The following is an 18,880-nucleotide window of genomic DNA, read 5'->3' on the forward strand; positions in this document are numbered from 1 at the left end:
ATAACACACTTCGTTGCTGGTAATATAAATCTACTAAAGTAAAGAAAACAATTTAAAAAAATAATTTAATAGAGCTTATCATTTCGATCTTTCAAATGTTGCATTCTCGTGTTGTTGTTGTCAAATAATTAGTTCAAAATTATGGTCAAAATGAACATGCTATATTCCATCTTTGCATCCTATAGTGGATGTTTTCAATTCCCCCACAAAAGTATGTCCAACTTGTCCTCATAAACACAAATAATTTAGCCTATGTCATTCATAATACTGATTAACTTGTTCAGACGCCGTTCAAGAGACATGTGAGGGATTTCCTCATAGAAAGTTTGGCAATGAACAAGAATTTTACCGTCACCCATCTGCATGTCCACTAACATTAGCTTGATGTTAGACCACCTATGTTTTAAGGGATTAATTAACAATTTTGGACAGTCAGGATTATTTTCTTGTTTTTTAAATCTATTGCCAGGGCATTTGGGATGTTATTGTTAACATATCGTAAATGTTTTTGTTGAAAAACCTGATTGTGATTTTATTGATGTTGAAAACCATAAGGCAGAATATGATTATAACGTAAAACTATTATCACATCAACACTTGACCAAGATAAATTGTTTCATATTTTTCGATGTGGTGGTGTAAAAAAATGTGGAATACTTTAGATAATACATAAAGGTACCATAAGTGTAAAAACAGAAAGAAAACATTTTATGATCAAATAATATGAACATTTCATTAGGCAACAAGGCGAAAAAATTTCTGTAATGCATAATTAATTTTAAAATTTTTGGATAGGGGAGATATAACTTTCTCCTCTTAAAAAACTTTTCTGATAGTATTGAAAAGTTTAGCACATTCTATTTTTAAAAAAATTATTCACAAATTAAAACATTGAAATGTATTTTTTGAAATATTTAAATTTTAAAATTTTAAAAATTATCCTAGGAAAAAAATATTTTAAGAAAAAATATAAATTAAAGCTATATTAATAAAATTAAGGTGCATACATAAACATTGGTTACTCAAATTTACACTTTGGGAATACATTTCAAATGGGCTGGTCGCATTAAAGCCCATAATCTCTACTAAAACCACGGGCCGAACATAAACTAGGGCTCAGAATTCAAAATAACAAAGGAGCCAACGGCTAGTTCATTCCGTCTTAATTTAGGTGATAAGCAAATATTCACACGCGCCAACGGTCATATTTGATGTCACTACCATTTTATAAACCCCACAATTGAGTCCTCAAAAACGCCCTACTCTTCTAATTCGCGATATCTTCTTCTCTAATCTCTCTTTTCTCACTGCAAAAGCGAATTTTCAGTTTCAATGGAGACTCCGACATCCACCGCAAGAAGAGTCACAAGATCCCAAACTGCCTCCAACAACATTCCCCTTTCAAGTACGTCATCGTTTCCTAAAACCCCACCACCGTTATCTTTATTTTGTCAGTTATTAATTTTTTTTTCTCTTTTGATTTCATAGGAAAAAAGAACGAGGATTCGGAAATGGCCGTGTCGAAAACCCGGCAAAGAAACGGCGTGCAGAACCAGGATCGGAGCGCCCTCGTTGACATATCGAACGATTCTCCGATTGTGGGGCTTGCAAACGGCAACGACCTTGAAACGCCGTTGTCGTCTATAGTGAAGCAGAAGAGGGTGAAGAATACGCCGGGTTCAGGAGAGGCTTTGCTGAGGGGTCAGGTGAAGACCCTTTTGCAGAAAGTGGAAGAAGAGGCTGTGATTTCGAAACTCACCATGGAAGTTGTTCCGCCCTTTCTTCAACTCGCTAATTCCCCCATGTCACTTCTTGCACCTACTCCTGCGAACACTCCTCAGATTCCCAATCTTTCTGGATCCAATGGTGATGCTTTGGCTTTGGTGTCGCCTCCTTCTTGTGTAATCGAAGAGCAATTGATCTCTAGGGTTAGTCCTTGTTATCTAGTCATGTTTTCTTGCCCCTTTCTGTTTTCAAGAAAAGATTTCCTTTTTGGTATTTGATATAAAATAAACATTTTGTTTACCCCCAAAAAAAATCAGCTTTTTTGTCTTCTTCGACCAAAAGGAACAAGGAACACAGCTATTTGTATTTTGTATGGTCTGGTTTGAAACTAAAGGATGAGGGGGTTTTCTTCTAATGGCAGGTGGTGAATGAAACATTTGAAAAGAACAAGGAGGAGGTTGAAGGTGAGAAGAGTGTGATAACACGATCCTTGCTGTTGGATTTCTCGGACAAGTCGGAGGTGGTTTCTGAATGCTCTTCTGAGGTGACTTATCAGGAAGTGATACATGGGAGTGGTGGATCCACTGAGGATGATGGTGCTTCTGTTTGGTCTATGCAAGTGAATGCAAGCACACATGATGAAGATGAGATGGAGGAGGAAAGTGGCGAGGAGGAAGAAGGGGATTATTATGAGGATGCTGAGGAGGATGAAGAGTGCTACGACAATGAAGATGGTGATGGAGGTTTGTTACTTGATGAACTCTGTGCTGGGTTGAACAACATCAGTGTGAATGAAAAAGGTTGTGGGAAGCACACAAGGTTTGTTTACGACAGTGAGGATGAGCTTGTGGAGAAAGTGGTGGAATCTTGTGGTTCTTCTGATGTTATGCATTTGAAGGGATTGCCAACACCTAAAGGAAAGCACCTTCGCTTCCCTGACGAGGAAGAAAATTGTAGTTTGTGATTTTCATTGATGATGCTGCTGTGTCTTTCTTGACACAATTCTGCTGTTTTGGTTGATCATTGTTTTGTTCCTGAATCTGTTCAGGAAGTTATTAGTGTTGATGATTGGAAGCACATAATGCTACTCCAATGAAATTGTTACTTTTCATTTATCAATAAACTTTGGTGATTTAAAATTAATGTCTGCATACATTTTTGTTTCTGTAAGGAGATCAAACGCAGTGGATAGATTTTATTTTATTTTTTTAAAATAACGTGTTCCTGATAGCAGCAAAATATTATTAAGAGATTTTCTACTATTTGTTACCATTGAAAGATAATTTAACTTTCCAATTATTTGCATGAGTATTTTAAGTATACAAACTATAATTAAAATAAAGACAAACGTTACTATTCTACCATAATTGAAGGAATCCATTTTAAACGTTTCTATAATGTTTTGCATAAAGGCTTTTTTTAATTATATTACATAAAGAAAATATTGACTTGTTATTTTTTAGTTCTAAAATATTTAAAATTATACTTTTTATATAATATTTTCTTTATACATCAACAGGTTATTAGTATAGTATATTCATATTCATGATTATACGAATGAAACATTACAATGATAACAAGACGAATATTAAATTGGACAAGATAGATTCTTGATTTGGATAAAATGTTTATTCTTTATTAAAAGTGTTATTTTCTCTTTCTTCTTTCCTTTATTTTATAATAGTAGATATTGTTTTTGTAGGTTTTGATATATTTTGGATTACCACAAGAGAATATTATAGAAATTCAGAAAGTGTGAAAGGAGTATTTTATTAAGGAATATGATCTTTAACAAACTTTTTTTTAATAAAGTTTGAGAAAGTTTACTTTTTAACACATTAAACATTTTTCTTCTCTTTCCAAGTCATATTAAATATTTATTTCATCCATTAAAGTATTGTCACGTGCCTAGATCTCGGATAAATGAAAATTTTATTGATAAGACCTTTTCAATTGTAGCCAATATTTTATTACGAATAATTCCGACAACTTCAGGAGAAAAAAGGGCATTCACTTATTACAGAGATGATGTGATTTGATTCCATTTTTTTTGACCGATTTCGGTAAAAAAAAATGGAATAAAAAAACCCCACGCGTGTTGAAGGTGAAATTTGTAAATAAAAAGATTAATTCCTTCTGTCGTGTATCATCGATTAATGAAGCCTTATATGCTTGAATTTTAGGTGTACTTTATCAAAAGTTTGTTAATAAAACTGTCAAAACATAATTTTCCTTTCATTAATTATGCTACATTAATTATGCTACTTATTATCATGCAAGGGGATTGAAATATGACATCTCAATGTGTAAATGTGTGTGGATTATGTTGGACTGACAAAAAAAAAATGTACCTTGATGTATAGATATAAATTTAGTATGCATAATAGTTGGAAAACATATATTATTGGATATTTTAAACTAGTGTTAGGACTATTTAAACATAATATGTGCTGAACATAATATATCACTTAAGTTATGAATTATTATTTAAGCAACGTTTAATTAGTAAATTAGTATGTTATCGTTTAAGTCATAGATGCTTAAGTGAGATATAGCTTAAGGGATGACTTGAGACGTGAGGGAGAGATAAGAACAATTTTATTTTCTTTAAAATAAATGAACTCAAAATGAAAAATCATATTATAGTGTGATGAGAGAGATACATTATAACTCCACAAGACATAATATTAAGTATGAAATATATTTTGAGAAGAAAATATCTATATTTCATTATTAATAATCTAATTAAATAAATAAAATATTGGGTGACGAGAAATTGAACAAAATTTTTATATTAACTCTTATAAAAGACATCGACTCTCACAACTTGTGTTTTATTGAATTTTAAATGTGAATTTTTGAATTGTTGGATAGAAGTGATTCAGTCACAAATTATTGTGTGTATGTTTAAGAGGATGTGATATAATTGATATATGTATGTGTTGTTTATATGTAAAATAATTAATTTACTCTTATGTAGTGAGTTTACACCTAATAGAAGGAAAACTAGACATATATAGTTAGATATTTTAATTTGTCTATATGTATATTTGAACATTGTTTTGGAACTTAATTTTCGGATAATTTGTATTATATATTATATAGAGGTACATTAGGGGTAAGATTCCTTAACTAATTAAGGGAAAACTAGAAGGAAACCTCTCAAATTCATAATCAAAGCACTTAAATTAGCTTTTTCCACCAAAAACTAAATATTCAAGAAAAATATTTTGAAATGAAAAAGAATGTAATCAAAGTTTTAACTGATTATTATGAATAAAATAAACGTTTTTTTTTTCCAATTTCATATATTTTAGGGAATCAGATTTTGGTCCTAGTATTTTTCAATTGACGGATTAAAAAACATGCTTAAATTTACTACTTAATGGTATTTTTTTTTAACCATCATAAAATTAAAGACAAAACTAAAAATGCACATAGTTTTTTTGGCGTTTAAAGATCAATTCATCGGATTTAAAAAATCACAAGAAATGATGATGTCCCAAAACCACAGCCCAACCCAATAAGAGTGACGGGATTATAAAAGGGGAAGTGGATAAGCAAAATATAACCACACGTTACATTCTAGGAAGCCATGGAAACCATCTCTATCTCTCCAAACTCATCTTCCCTCACCGTTCTCACTAGACGTTCACTGCCATTAACAAGACACACCCAAATCTTCTTTCCCCACCGTCACGCTTCTCTCAGTTTCAACCTCATATGCTGCACCACTACTGATAATAATAGTAGTAGCAGCAACACAAGCAATGATGATGCAGACTCAGTTCAAGCACCAAGTGCAGCACCAGTTAATCCTGTAGAATTGAGCTTCCGGAGAAGATCAAGAAGGCAAGCTAGAAGACAGAGGGAGAGGGAAAACGACATGCAATCTACAAACAGAAGGGTTGAGAGTCCCCCCAAGAAATGGGAAGACATGACTTTGAGTGAGAAAGCGGTGGAGCTTTATGTGGGAGAGAAAGGTGCTCTCTTTTGGCTCAACAAATTTGCATATGCTTCAATCTTCATCATGATCGGAGGGTGGATCTTGTTCAGGTTCGTGGGTCCTGCATTCAACCTTTACCAGCTCGATGGGCCTCCACTCTCCCCTACTGATGTGTTCAAGTGATTCCTCTCAGGTTTTCATCTTGATGAGTTACTTACTCAAAATGCTTTTAGCATCTCAACTCATCTACAGTAATGTTTCTCTGCTCTCTCAAAAAAGATTGCCATGTTACTTAGTGCTACTGCTTGTGACAGATATTATATGTAAAATTCAGGGGCGCGCGCAAAAACCAGACATTTTTGTTAGAGTTGCAATGCCACATCATCTTCTTTTATAGTATACAGACATTTTTTCAGTGCTTGGAATTTCACATTAGTTTTACAGGAGAACTAACAAACCTGACAAATTTGTGATTCCACAATAAGAGAATTTGATTTCTAGACAAACCTAATGATATGAATGATGCATGTAATCATTTTTGTTTAATGGGATAACATTATTGTTTTTGGCGTCTATCATCACTTTCTATGTTGGGCTGAGAGGAGTCTGCTATGTAATAAATAACTAGAATCAGTGGTTTTTCAAGTAAATCCGTGTATTAATACATGAAATAGAAGGTATACACCAATTTAATTGTTGACATTTTAAATCCTTGTTTTAGTTCTTGACTTTAGAAATAAATTATTTATTTCAATTTTCTTTCGTACAGTTTTTCCCTGACGCTAGAAATTAAAGTGAATACCCTTCTAAGAAATTGCTGACAAATAAGTGAGAATCTTAAAAAGACGAAAGCATTGTTATGGTTTACTCCTAGTAACCACGTATAAATATACTGCTACTTAAGTAGTAGAGCATGAGTATAAATACCCTAGTAAAGCCCTGGTTACATGCACAGGAAATTTGGATTAGTCTTCTGAGTTTTATTAGATGTGCTAATTCTCCAGCTTGCAGTTAGTGACAAATGGCATTGAAACTCACTGAACACCATAACTAAATTCCCTCACGTGAACAGAGAGGGATGTAAATGTACCATGAACACAATTCTGAACCAATGTTCTTAAAACAATATAACTGAAAAATTGAGGATAAAAACCAAAGGTCACTAGAGGAGAATACTCACAACTTGTCCACAATCCTCTATCAAATAGAATATTTATAGTAAGCCATACATTTTCAGAAACTAAAAGATATGATGGCACTGTGCATAAACCATTATGTCTTACGCAAATATAACGAGCATGTCAGAGAACATCAACGCGTTTTGCTGCCAAAATAACGCTAGAAAATCAAAACAAAACTCAGCCAAACTAGGGCACGTCATAGCAATTTAACTAATAAATTCAACATTACACAACATTAACAGGTTGCATGGGGGCGGCCATTTTTTGAGTTTTGCACCTACAAATGACAAGCATCGATTATTCAGTGCAACTCGGGTGCAACAGAAAAGGCAAAACATGTTTAATTGCTAGATAATGAGTTAAAAACGCACATAATTTTGTCTTCATTTTAAAGGCGTTTATTTAATTTGCACCCCAAAAACAGAATATAATTCGAATGAGATAATAACCTGTTACACTGTAGTCTTGAAGCATAATTATGATTATTGCAATTTGAGCACATCCAGTCTCCACTGCGCCATTGCTTTGCTCTAATAGGTACAATAGATAAAATAAAAGTATTTAAATTGTGAGCCAATCAAAGTATGATAGCATCTTTAGATGTGCTATTAAAAAATATAATAAATGTGTCTTCACTCTTCAATAATATTACACGATACTCAGGTGCGAGGAATTAGTTACCCTTTTCCAAGGAGGGCAGGTGTAGAAACTTGAGGTGGAAGAAGTGTGGCCAATGGCAAACTTGGAGTTGTACTTGAGTTCATGCTGGGATAAGAGGGGAAGACTCCAGGTTTTGGATCTGCACCTGTCCCTACCACTTGATCTAAACTTGTATATGTTTGCTGTTGATCATTTGTCTGCAAAATAAGTAAGACAGTAAGAGGCTTCTAAAACTATCAAAACAGAATTTTAAAACGACAGAAGTGCATCAGAAATTAGCTAAAAAACAAAGTCCTTACAGTTCCTACATTCAATCTCTTGTTGTCCCAGTCATAAACCAACTCTTCAGAGGCTAGTCGCTTTGTCCCAAGTGCTTCACACCAAAAAAGTGGAAACAGCATAAAGATTAACATGAGTTGCTAGAAATTGAAAACCATTTTTGATATTAAATAACCAAAAATATTCTTATCAATGCAATGAAGACCGGGAGGACTATCTGTGGGACACTAGAGCACCATAAGAAGGTATGTTCCAAGACTTGTGCACTAGTACAAATTATCTTTGATGGAAGACACATATTAGGCATTTTGCACCTAACAAGGCTACAAACTATACAAAGGAAGGAAGTCATACCAGGTTGAAAGGCATTGCATTTTTTACACTGCAAATAGTTTCAACATTGAATCAGAAAAATAATGAACACTTCAACTCTTGTACACTGTATAACTCAACAAAACTTTCAAGTAGAATTCAAGACATACCTGGGAGCGGGACGAGTAATTGTGGAAGCCACAGTTACAGATCCAGTCCCCATTGCGCCATCCCTTCGGAACAGATAAGTTCTGGTTGGTGGAATTGTCAAGCGGGTGTCCAGAGCTATAATTTCCACCAGGTAGCCATATGGAAATCGGTTGCACACCATACTTATCTGCTCCAAGAATGGGCCAACTGGAGTTTAAATGTAGTGACTGTGGCGGCGCTCCACTGCCAAGCAATCCCATATTCATCTTTTGTTCTGGTCCCCCTGGGCCCCTGGAATAATAATGTGAATAAGTGGGGAATGATGCTCCAGTCATCGCAATTGCAGGCATGGCTGCTACTTCCTTTGGTTGTCCACACTTCTTGCACTTCTCTCTTGATGCATAATTGTTGTTAGTGCAACCTATTGTTCCATGCATACAAACCCAGCCCCAGAAAGCAGCCAGAGGGGAAAGGAATCCAAGCATACGCACACCAACACGTCCCACGCACACCAACCCGTCCATCCCACACAAAATACACATACAAAAAGCACAAACATCTCAACCTAGGCGATAGCAAGTTCTTCATCTCAATTTGAAACAGAATATCATAAACCAAAATCAAATGTCATGCTAGGTCGTGCATCTTTCTAACATCAATCATTTTGTAAAACCCAACTATGTATGAAAAGAAATAAATAGAACATAATACATGGTGTCATACGTGAGTACTAGAATTTAAAAAAACAGAACAAATAAAGCTGAAATACTAACAAATTTACACTATGAACCAGTTTGAATCAGCTTCTCAAGAAGCACCTACAAGAAAAAGAACTAAATCAAGAGAGTTTATAATCTGTTTTCTCAACTAGATCCCTTTATAAATTCTATCCAATTTCAGTCCTTACAAATTACAAAACCTATGTGCTTCCAATCCTGAACGAGAGATTAAAAAGGCAGTCTTTGTTATATGGAAGGAACTAATGATTAAAAACAAACAAAATTTAAATAAAAAATATATAAGCCTATATATACTATCTATCCACTCGTATATTCTATCAAGTGTTTCACAGATGACCCAAAAAAAGACGCACACTAGGTCACGCAGTATAAAAGATGATTCAAGAAAGGTCTAATTTCCCAATTCCATTTCACTCCTACATTTTCCAGTGCACCAAGAAACACATACAAGAACAGGTTCCTAGGTGGGCAAGGAAGAACCCCTCCGGAGCAGGAATAAGTAAAACAACAATCACATAAAAATGAGTGAATGAAAGGAGAAAAAAAAGGAGAAAGGTTTATGAAAAGGATGTCTGGGAAGAAAAGGAAAAGAGAGAAAAATGGGTGGTTGGGGCTAACCGGTGCAGATCCAATCGCCAATACGAGGAAGCCACTTGGAATCAGCGGGGGTTTTGGTATCGACGAGGAGGCGCGGTTGCTTGCATCGATTGCAGAATGATCTGAAAGCATAGTTCCTGTTGTTGCAACTGCTGCACTCCCAATCCCCTTCTCTCCCTTCTCCACTTTCAGCTCCTTTCGCGCTCAACATCTTCTTCCCCTCTTAACTCAACTCAACTCCACAACTCTCTCTGTCTCTCTGTGTGTCGCACAAAACAAACCACACCGGAGACAGATTTTTATATGGGTTCGAAGATACTAACGATAAATAAATAATAAATATATATAACAGAGAGACAGAGGAAGGAGAAGCAGCGAAAATACATGTGAATTTACTGGAGTCAAAAACAAAACCTCAAATACTGATACTTTTGGTAAATTTTTACGAGTTCGGAACACATACACGGGCCTTATTCTGATCCAGTGGGCCTCCGTTATTGCTTTCTTTAGAAAGTCATTTCTACCCTTTTTCTTCTTGCACCCCTATAAAATCCCTAATCTCCAAAATACCCTTCATTAAAATTAGGTTTAAACATTTAACCCTATCTCACTCTTTCTTAGAGTGTGAGGAATGAGTTGAGGAAGAGGAAGAGATTGAAAGGATTAGAGGGTGAAATTGATGTTGTCTTTAAAGATGTCAAAAGAATTCGTATCTATAAATATACACAGATAAAACCTGTAACAGATAGAAGATAAATATTGTAACTCACATATAATAAGTATGAATCTTTTTATACTCACATGTTAATAGTACGAATATGATATCATAGTAACTATATCCATATATACCCGTTGTGAACAAATGTTTCAATTCCCTCTGTTTAGACGAAGATTTTTATTTGGTATCTAAATTTCATTCTCTTACAAATTGTTCAATATTACAATTCCAAATATTTATACTTATATATAAAAGATAATTCATATATTTTGTGTCTGCGTCTATTTTTCAATTGTACTTTTTGAAAGGCCCTTTTTCTGTGTCTTAAAGTGTTGGGCCTGGCCTTTTCGGAGGCCCAAGGCCAGCCCTTCAGTAGGACACCCTACCCTACCAGCCACCCTCACATTCTTGCTTTCATCTGTTTCAGAAGAATAGTTGCTCTCAACTTCTCTAAGAAAACAGAAGAAACTCTGCTAAGGCACAAAGCTGGTCTGCCTTCGAGCTAGGAAAAACCCTTTTCTTTTCCCAGGTAAGTAAACTTCGGGGCTTCTGGTCCGCTCAGTTCCTTTTCCTCTTTGTCTAAAGCATGTGGGTCAAGTTGGGGTTAAGTTCCCTGAGCTCGTTTTGTCCTCTTTTTCCAGTTTCAGCTCACTGCCTTAGTTCTTGGAGCTGCTGTGCTACATAGTTAGGGTCTGGTTGTTCTTGGTGCTCAAAACAAAGGTAAGGGAAGCTAGTTTTAACCGTTCAAAGTCGTTTTTGGGTGCCTTCTTGATGTATTCCATGTTTATGAGCTTGAGAAGCATGTTTAATCGAATGAAACTGAGTTGCATGTGCCTTTGGATGTTGGTTGTGTTGTTTTTCTGCCTTGCATGCGTGGGACAGTGGTGAGATCTGTTATTCTCGCCCAAGCGAGCTCGTCTCGCCTAGGCGAGAGTATCAGAGTGCTCCCTGTCACGAGAACTCGCCTAGGCGGCCCTTTCCCGTTTTGAGCGACGCATAGTCTCGCTCAGGCGAGAAGGCCTCGCCTCAGCGAGATTTCGTGAAGCCTCCACTGTCGCGCGTCTCGCCTGGGCGAGAATTTGCTGTTTTCTGTGAGGACAGCATCTCGCCTGAGCAAGAAGGCGTGAAGACCCCTTTAGCTTATCTCGCTTGGGCGAGAATCCGCTGCACCAGGAAGGTCAGCGTCTCGCCTGAGCGAGTGTGCGAGTGGGTGCTATGTTTTCTTGGCTGTTAAATGATTTATTACATGCATTGTTTTGATTATTCCTCTTAAATATGATATAAGTGAATATGCTTGGGTGTTTGGATTTTATGAACGAAATGGGCATGCTTGGTATGAGATAAATCATGGGTTTGTGGCTTCGTGATGTCTTAACATGAAATTTGAATGAATGACCAAAAAGAGGTGGGAGTAGTATGAGAAACATGATTGTGATGATGAGATAAGCGTAATTCCATGAGTCCCATGGGGAGACTTTATGGTGGCGTGTAGTGTATATATTAAGATAAGGATTCAAGTAAGGATTGCATCCCGAAACTCTAAAGGGTCAGTGAGTCTCAAGTAGAGCAAACTGACCCAAGTGGTGAGAGTAGCGGGAGGCCCTAGTCTCTGGCAGGATAATGGCCTTAGACGCTTAAAGGCTAACCTTGTGTGTGGTAGGGTGAAACCCATTGGCAATGGCTCTGCAGAGCAGTAGAGGCCACCACAAGTGCAAGCGTCCGGTGAATCCGATCTTAATATATGTATCCGGATAATTGAGTCGTAGTGTCTTGCTTGTTTGCCATAACATGACTTATGTGTCTCTGTGTTGTATGCCTGTGAATGTTTATGCACTTATTCTTTTACAATATGATAAGTTTCAAGTTACGCTAGCTTACCCTTGCACTTTATGTATGTTATGTCTTGTGTCCTTCTCTTTTGCGATGATCACCTTACTGGTGGGAGCAGATGGAAGGGATGTTCGGGATGGATCTGGGGGCAGCAGCGGTGCGGTTTAGATTTTACTACCTCGAAGACCTTAGGATCAGTTGCATGGCTATAAGGCCTTTTTGTATGAGTTGCCTTGAGGACAACCTTTTTGCAAGACTGTCAGACTTTTAGATTGTGTTTTCTTATGGCAAGGTTGTATGCCTATGACCTCTTTTAAGTGATTCCGGATGACTGTAACAGTTACCTTTTCTATGTTTATGTTCATCTGAGTGCTTCTCCTTACTATAATTTTGTGATGCTTTATTTAATAGTTGAATCTATTAAAAATGGGATGTCACACTTTTTATACACGTAATAAATAACAAATTATTTATAATAATAATAATTTTATTATTTTTTATTATTATAAAAGAATTAAACACACATATTTTTTCTTAGATAATAATGATAAAGTTTACATCAAATAATTGTTTACGATGCTGGAAGTTCATCACATTATTATTTATGTATGGACTTTCCATTTTAAAACATATTTTCAATTAGAAGTAATGCAAACTTAATTAATAAAATATTGAAAGACGAAGAAATATTTTTATTTATTTCCATGTTTTTAACAAACATTTAAATTAGTAATGTTAATTATAGAATATTACACCTAATCACTGTTTTTGAGTTTTATTACCAAAGTTTGTCGGCACGCGAAATATTGTAAACGAAAAAGTTGCACCATGTGGAACACTAGCGCCACCATGGAAGTGAAACAGTGAAAATGTGTGGGGCCCACACCTAGCACACGCAGACACGAGCATCCAAATTAGTTACATTATGTTGAGTTCGTTACGAGATCCTCTATACAGTTAGAGTAATGATAGTTTCATATCACTATTAAAAGCTTGGTTTCTATTCAATAATTTGTTTTTATATATTTAATATTTTTTCCAAAAACACCATTCATTCTCACACTCAATTTTAGTCTCCCATGGCACCTCGTCTTGTAGTTATAATAACCGCTATCGTTTTACTTCTCCTGGCGGAGGCGCGTCCTACCACAACGGAGCAATGCAATGGTAAATGGGAGGAAGGCTGTCGGAACAAGGTGGAGTCGTTGAAACTGAAGGTAATAGCCATATTCAGTATTCTTGTTACGAGCGTGATCGGAGTTTCGCTTCCACTGTTCTCCCGGTCGGTTCCCGCGCTGCGACCGGACCGCGACCTTTTCGTAATCGTGAAGGCTTTCGCTTCCGGAGTGATACTCGCCACAGGTTATATGCATGTGTTGCCGGACTCTTTCCAAGATCTCACTTCGGAGTGCCTGCCGGAACGGCCGTGGCGGAAGTTTCCGTTCACCACCTTCATCGCCATGTTCTCCGCGGTTATCACTCTCGTCGTTGATTCCTACTCTATCAGTTTCTTCAAGAAGAAGGTCGCTGCCTCTAGCGCTAACGCTAGCGGTTCCGCTTCCCTTGAAGCCGGAGAGAGGAAGGAAGTGGAAGTGTGCGGTCATGGCCATGGACACGATGTACATGCAGATGCAGATGCAGATAGAGATGCAAATATCGTGGATGCCGAACAGTTGTTGCGGTATCGTGTTGTGGCTCAGGTTAGTTATCTTTTCAATATCAGAACAAATGGTAGTTTTAATTTAAAAAAATTTCAAATGAAATGATATTGTCAAAGTTTAAGTAAAATATCAACACATAAATCACATTTAGGTTTCTGTTTTCCCAAATTACACTGAAATTTCCATATCTTAGTCATGTTTAAGGCTATTGCATATAAATTAATTAAGACATATTTAATAGACATACATTTAGTTAAAATGTCCTTATTGATTTAATCTAATAGAGTGATTTGAAATAGTTTTTATCATTGTCATGGTTGTTTTAGAGTGTTTTAACATTAATTTGATGTGGTTTGGGGAATGATTTAGGTGTTGGAGTTAGGGATTGTGGTGCACTCAGTGGTGATTGGTTTGTCAATGGGAGCTTCGATGAATCCATGCACGATTAGGCCTCTCATTGCTGCGATATGCTTCCATCAAATGTTTGAAGGAATGGGCTTAGGTGGTTGTATACTTCAGGTCATTCATTCATCTTATCTCACCATCTATAATTTACTTATGCAATAGGAGAAAAAAAATAAATTAAAAGATCAAGTACACTTTCACCCACTCTAATAATTAATAGAAATATCTTTTCAATCTAGATCATGGTGTTTTACTGAAATTTATATCGTTTTTATCGAAATTGGAATCATACGTGCTATTTTTTCACTAGCAATAACGTTACATGATGAACTGAATATGTTAACCTTAATTAAGGAATTGGTGAGTAACTTTATATATACACTTAACAATTATAAGTTGTTTTGTACAAATAAAAAAAGTTAAATTTTTTTTTAACTTGTTTTATCATGAAAATAAATAAATAATTAAAAATATAATAAGTAATTATTAGAATTTTATTATCTTTTTATTAAGGAAAGAAATGAATTTTAGTGTGATTTAAGAAGACTTAGAGTGAAGTATAATTTTGTGGTTGTATTTAAAGAAGTGAGTGAGAATAGTTTGATGTTTTTGTGACAGGCTGAATATGGAACGAAGGTGAAAGGTGTAATGGTTTTCTTCTTCTCTACTACAACTCCCTTGGGAATTGTATTGGGGATCGCATTGTCGAATGTTTACAGCGACACTAGTTCAAAGTCGCTTATTGTAGAGGGGGTTCTGAATGCTATATCTGCAGGACTTTTGAACTATATGGCACTGGTTGAACTATTGGCTCCTGATTTTATGGGGTCTAAGATACAAGGCAGTACAAAGATAATGGCTCTAGCATTTGTGGCAGTTTTGCTAGGTGCTGGGGCCATGTCAGTCATGGCAATATGGGCATAATTTTGTAGATTAGAAAGTCACAGTTTTTCTTTTTGTATCAGGGGTAGAATGTATCATAGCTTCAATTTATTATATCAAAATTTTAGCTGTATTATAGGTTCAATTTTTTACATAAAAATTTTAGCTGCTTACACAATAATATTTATGAGTTTTCTAAAATTTTTGCTTGCATTCCGTGAAAAATGGTTGGCGAGTTTGTATACCTGAGGTAAGGCCTCCAGTAAAGACAAAAGATCAGTTGTTACTTAAGGAGTGATTTGAGGTCTGGGAAGATAAAGCGGAATAAAAAGAAACTTTGTTAGTGATTTGATAAATATAATAATTTTAAAATTTTAAAATCATATTTTATAAAACAACTAAATTATTTTTATTAATATTAATTAATTATTAGGGTTAAATATTAAGAAAAGAATAAAAATAGACAAATATTTTGTATAAGAAGAGTTGGCATATTTTTTGAGCACACCCAAACCTTTCTACAAATAATCAGCAGAAGAACCTCAAATCCTTGTCTGTACGTTCTAAGTGGCACCCTTCTCCGGCGGCACAATCACTCGTTACAGTTGCGTCTTGGATTCTCATGCTTTGTTTAATAATTAATAATAATGTAGCAGTTATAGTTTTTTACTTCACTATCATTTTTACAACATCAAAGTAGAACAACACCCTCTACTTGTCTTACTCTACACTCTCTTCTGTATTAGTGGTTTAAAATCAGCATCACTTAGCTTACAAACCGTAGTAATCACCTTATTTTCAATTGAATGGAACTACACCAGCTTAAAGAACCCAACAAAAAGCACAACGTTGTTGCCTTGTTTTGGTGGTTAACAGTGTCCATGATCGCAGGTCTCCTACTAGGTGCTGCTGTTGTTTCTGTAGTAACCAAGTTTGAGGTTCGTCACTCTGATTCCGCTCAACTCACTTCTCACCCCACCAACGTTGTTCAGAAATACGCCTCTGCTCTTCAATTGGCTCTGCAATTTTTCGACGTCCAGAAATGTAATATAACCAACGTTAAGATTATTACTATGTTTCGCAAATACCCAAGTTGATTTTTTGTTGAAAAAATTGTGCTTGTAGCGGGTAAGGTGGAGAATCAGAGGATTTCGTGGCGAGGGGATTCTGGGCTTCGAGATGGGAGTGAAGCGGATTTGGATTTGTCGAAAGGAATGTATGATGCTGGTGACCACATCAAATTTGGGTTCCCCATGGCTTTCACTGCAACTGTGTTGTCTTGGGCGATTCTTGAATATGGAGATCGCATGGACGCGGTGAAGCAGCTACACTATGCACTTGACTCGTTGAAGTGGATCACTGATTATCTTGTTAATGCACACCCTTTCCCAGAAGTGCTCTACATTCAGGTCAACTACTTTTTTCCCCAGTTTTTTATCAAACACTGTAAAGAAACTGAATTAAATCAAGCATGTATTTGTTTTGTTGATTGAAGGTGGGGATCCTGAGGTGGATCATAATTGCTGGGAAAGGCCTGAAGACATGGACGAAGAAAGGCCACTCACTCAAGTTAACTCATCTTTTCCAGGAACAGAAGTTGCGGCTGAAACTGCAGCTGCATTGGCTTCAGCATCTCTTGTTTTTAAGGAGATTGACTTCACTTATTCTAGGATTCTCCTCGGACATGCTCAACAGCTGTTTATTTTTGCTGATACATATAGAGTTTCCTACAGTGTCAGCATCCCTCAAGTGCGGAACTACTATAACTCATCTGGTTTTGGGGATGAACTCTTATGGGCAGGTGTATGGCTCTATCATGCAACTAAGGATCCTTCATATCTCAATTATGTGACAGAGCAGAATGAGAAAGCATTTGGCGGTTTAGGAAGCGTATCGTGGTTTAGCTGGGATGATAAACATGCTGCAACTCAGGTACCACTTATGATCAATGATCACTGACAGACCTGCGTACACGAGGGTGTGTAGGTGCATTCCTAGTTTTGCTAAAATTATTACTAAGTATATGAAAAAAAAAAAAAAATTCTCTTTAATCTTATATATTTGAATTTTTTGATCGCTCCTACCTGTGTATAATTGAGAGTGTATAAACATTACTTGACTTATTCCGGTGATTAGGGTCTTAGATGAACTACTGGCTATTATGCAGTGTTTTAGCCTTTGGGAAATAGTCCATGCAGTATCATTCTCTTGGAAAGTCGTTCTAATCATGTTTTCAATTGATTGCTAGTGTTAAAGCTTCTTCTACTCTAAAAATTACGCAGAAATCAAGCACTTATTTTATTCACTTTTCCCTGGTATCTCTCAGATGAATTAGGCATATTAATCTTTGTGATAGATATTCTTCATGTATTTTGTGATTATGAACTAGGTTCTTTTGTCCAGAATAAGTTTCTTTGGGGCAAGAAACATCCCAGATGCAGAGAACCTTGACCTTCAGATGTACAGAGAAAGTGTTGAAATCCTCATCTGCACGCTTCTACCTGATTCACCAACAGCCACCACCAACAGAACAGAAAGTACGATTCATTTCTTCTCTCTAGCATTTGCATAATTTGTGTCTGCCTATTCTTTTTCGTTAATTCAGACTAAAGGGTACCTAGAATTTCATGTTAATAATGCAAAAAGATGGCAAAGAACATATCAAATATTAATTTTCCCATTGGATGAACCAACTATCACCATGTAACAGGTGGACTGATATGGCTGGTGCCATGGAACGCTTTGCAACATGCAGTGGCTTCTGCATTCTTAACTATTCTTTACAGTGACTACATGATGACATCTCAAACGGAGACACTATATTGTAGTGAGAAATTGTATAAGCCAGTAGATCTTCGCAAATTTGCCATTTCTCAGGTATGCAAGTCTTGCAAATAATCATCAGTATGGAATGAATGTGACTCTATTTTACATTTATGGTTGAACAATTTCAGGCAGATTATGTGTTGGGTGAAAATCCTATGAAGATGAGTTATCTTGTGGGCTATGGAACTCACAACCCCAGTTACATACATCACAGAGGATCTTCTATTCCAGTTAATGCTACAACTGGTTGTAGAGATGGATTCAAGTGGTTTCACTCACCTTACCCCAATCCTAATGTAGCATATGGAGCACTAGTTGGTGGTCCTTTCCTTAATGAGACATACAACGATTTCAGAAACAACTCAATGCAAACAGAACCAACAACATACAACAGTGCCCTCTTTGTTGCTCTCTTATCTGGTTTAATCGCAAGTTCCACCGTACCATTCTCCTTCTAAAACTTATCTGCTAAATCTATCGTGGTTGAATCCACAACTTTTTTCACTCTCCCTTTTAAACCTAACAAATCAATCTTATTTCTTCTCCCTTTTAAACCTAACAAATCAATCTTATTTCTTCAAATAGTTGGCGGAAGATCAAACCTACAACTTTTATCTTATTTTCCTTCCATCTAATTACTGAACCACCTTATCGCTGCTTAATTCAAATAAGTAGAAGTTGCATATTAAGTAAAAGTAAAAATTTAAGAATGTACAAGGTGTCAATATCTAAATCCATAGTTTAAAATTTTAGATTGGATTTGATATCGATCCTTTATTCAGATTAGACTCCGTTGAAGTATCATTGATATTGTATCTTGGTCAAAGAATCTCTTCCCTTGATAAAGACCCATCATGAGTGCCATATGTAAATAAACTTTGTGCATTACCTTCTTTGGTAGCAATGTCTTTGTAGTAAACCTTTCAAACAGTTTTGCTTTATTTGGCATCAACACCTACCTTCATAAC

The 18,880-nt window shown here is 36.0% G+C and overlaps 5 protein-coding genes across 7 annotated transcripts; 4 read left to right on the top strand and 1 right to left on the bottom strand.

The window, feature by feature from the left end:
* The first annotated feature begins 1,238 nt into the window (after positions 1-1,238).
* LOC114176300 lies at positions 1,239-2,868 on the top strand. The gene is made up of 3 exons (XM_028061287.1): positions 1,239-1,405; positions 1,489-1,928; positions 2,147-2,868. Exons 1-3 carry the CDS (start codon positions 1,333-1,335, stop codon positions 2,687-2,689), a joined length of 1,056 nt encoding a protein of 351 aa, XP_027917088.1. The 5' UTR covers positions 1,239-1,332; the 3' UTR covers positions 2,690-2,868.
* A 2,413-nt stretch (positions 2,869-5,281) lies between these two features.
* Positions 5,282-6,086, top strand: LOC114178004. Its single transcript, XM_028063665.1, has one exon. The coding sequence runs from the start codon at positions 5,321-5,323 to the stop codon at positions 5,852-5,854; it is 534 nt and encodes a 177-aa protein (XP_027919466.1). The 5' UTR covers positions 5,282-5,320; the 3' UTR covers positions 5,855-6,086.
* A 748-nt stretch (positions 6,087-6,834) lies between these two features.
* On the bottom strand, positions 6,835-9,974 carry LOC114178002. Of its 3 annotated transcripts, none has more exons than XM_028063663.1 (7): positions 9,612-9,974; positions 8,274-8,674; positions 8,146-8,173; positions 7,821-7,885; positions 7,534-7,709; positions 7,302-7,382; positions 6,835-7,129 (listed from the first exon to the last, which is right to left on the bottom strand). In XM_028063663.1, the coding sequence occupies exons 1-7, from the start codon at positions 9,799-9,801 to the stop codon at positions 7,078-7,080; spliced, it is 993 nt and encodes a 330-aa protein (XP_027919464.1). In that variant the 5' UTR covers positions 9,802-9,974; the 3' UTR covers positions 6,835-7,077. The 3 variants fall into 3 exon arrangements, with proteins under 3 accessions (XP_027919464.1, XP_027919463.1, XP_027919465.1); XM_028063662.1 differs by having other exon boundaries at positions 6,845-7,129; positions 7,812-7,885; positions 9,612-9,972; XM_028063664.1 differs by having other exon boundaries at positions 7,078-7,129; positions 7,812-7,885; positions 8,274-9,071; positions 9,612-9,757.
* Positions 9,975-13,217: 3,243 nt separating this feature from the next.
* LOC114175460 (fe(2+) transport protein 1-like) lies at positions 13,218-15,128 on the top strand. The gene is made up of 3 exons (XM_028060218.1): positions 13,218-13,838; positions 14,169-14,318; positions 14,823-15,128. The coding sequence occupies exons 1-3, from the start codon at positions 13,218-13,220 to the stop codon at positions 15,126-15,128; spliced, it is 1,077 nt and encodes a 358-aa protein (XP_027916019.1).
* A 764-nt stretch (positions 15,129-15,892) lies between these two features.
* Positions 15,893-18,699, top strand: LOC114175461 (endoglucanase 2-like). Its single transcript, XM_028060219.1, has 6 exons — positions 15,893-16,130; positions 16,212-16,497; positions 16,583-17,018; positions 17,476-17,623; positions 17,797-17,963; positions 18,041-18,699. Exons 1-6 carry the CDS (start codon positions 15,893-15,895, stop codon positions 18,368-18,370), a joined length of 1,605 nt encoding a protein of 534 aa, XP_027916020.1. The 3' UTR covers positions 18,371-18,699.
* Positions 18,700-18,880: the final 181 nt, after the last annotated feature.

This window comes from Vigna unguiculata, chromosome 3 (genome assembly GCF_004118075.2).
Source record: "Vigna unguiculata cultivar IT97K-499-35 chromosome 3, ASM411807v1, whole genome shotgun sequence".
Classification (NCBI taxonomy): domain Eukaryota; kingdom Viridiplantae; phylum Streptophyta; class Magnoliopsida; order Fabales; family Fabaceae; genus Vigna; species Vigna unguiculata.

What these genes read in the sequence shown, in the direction of transcription:
- LOC114176300 (XM_028061287.1), top strand. Translation starts at nt 1,333, where the DNA reads ATGGAGACTCCGACATCCACCGCAAGAAGAGTCACAAGATCCCAAACT. An exon ending in CAACAACATTCCCCTTTCAA is followed by an intron (nt 1,406 to 1,488) that starts GTACGTCATCGT and finishes TTGATTTCATAG; the next exon opens with GAAAAAAGAACGAGGATTCG. An exon ending in AAGAGCAATTGATCTCTAGG is followed by an intron (nt 1,929 to 2,146) that starts GTTAGTCCTTGT and finishes TTCTAATGGCAG; the next exon opens with GTGGTGAATGAAACATTTGA.
- LOC114178004 (XM_028063665.1), top strand. Translation starts at nt 5,321, where the DNA reads ATGGAAACCATCTCTATCTCTCCAAACTCATCTTCCCTCACCGTTCTC.
- LOC114178002 (XM_028063662.1), bottom strand. Translation starts at nt 9,801, where the DNA reads ATGTTGAGCGCGAAAGGAGCTGAAAGTGGAGAAGGGAGAGAAGGGGAT. An exon ending in TGGCGATTGGATCTGCACCG is followed by an intron (nt 8,675 to 9,611) that starts GTTAGCCCCAAC and finishes ATGGAACAATAG; the next exon opens with GTTGCACTAACAACAATTAT. An exon ending in AGAGATTGAATGTAGGAACT is followed by an intron (nt 7,710 to 7,811) that starts GTAAGGACTTTG and finishes CTTATTTTGCAG; the next exon opens with ACAAATGATCAACAGCAAAC.
- LOC114175460 (XM_028060218.1), top strand. Translation starts at nt 13,218, where the DNA reads ATGGCACCTCGTCTTGTAGTTATAATAACCGCTATCGTTTTACTTCTC. An exon ending in GGTATCGTGTTGTGGCTCAG is followed by an intron (nt 13,839 to 14,168) that starts GTTAGTTATCTT and finishes GGAATGATTTAG; the next exon opens with GTGTTGGAGTTAGGGATTGT. An exon ending in TAGGTGGTTGTATACTTCAG is followed by an intron (nt 14,319 to 14,822) that starts GTCATTCATTCA and finishes TTTTTGTGACAG; the next exon opens with GCTGAATATGGAACGAAGGT.
- LOC114175461 (XM_028060219.1), top strand. Translation starts at nt 15,893, where the DNA reads ATGGAACTACACCAGCTTAAAGAACCCAACAAAAAGCACAACGTTGTT. An exon ending in ATTTTTCGACGTCCAGAAAT is followed by an intron (nt 16,131 to 16,211) that starts GTAATATAACCA and finishes TTGTGCTTGTAG; the next exon opens with CGGGTAAGGTGGAGAATCAG. An exon ending in GCAAATTTGCCATTTCTCAG is followed by an intron (nt 17,964 to 18,040) that starts GTATGCAAGTCT and finishes GAACAATTTCAG; the next exon opens with GCAGATTATGTGTTGGGTGA.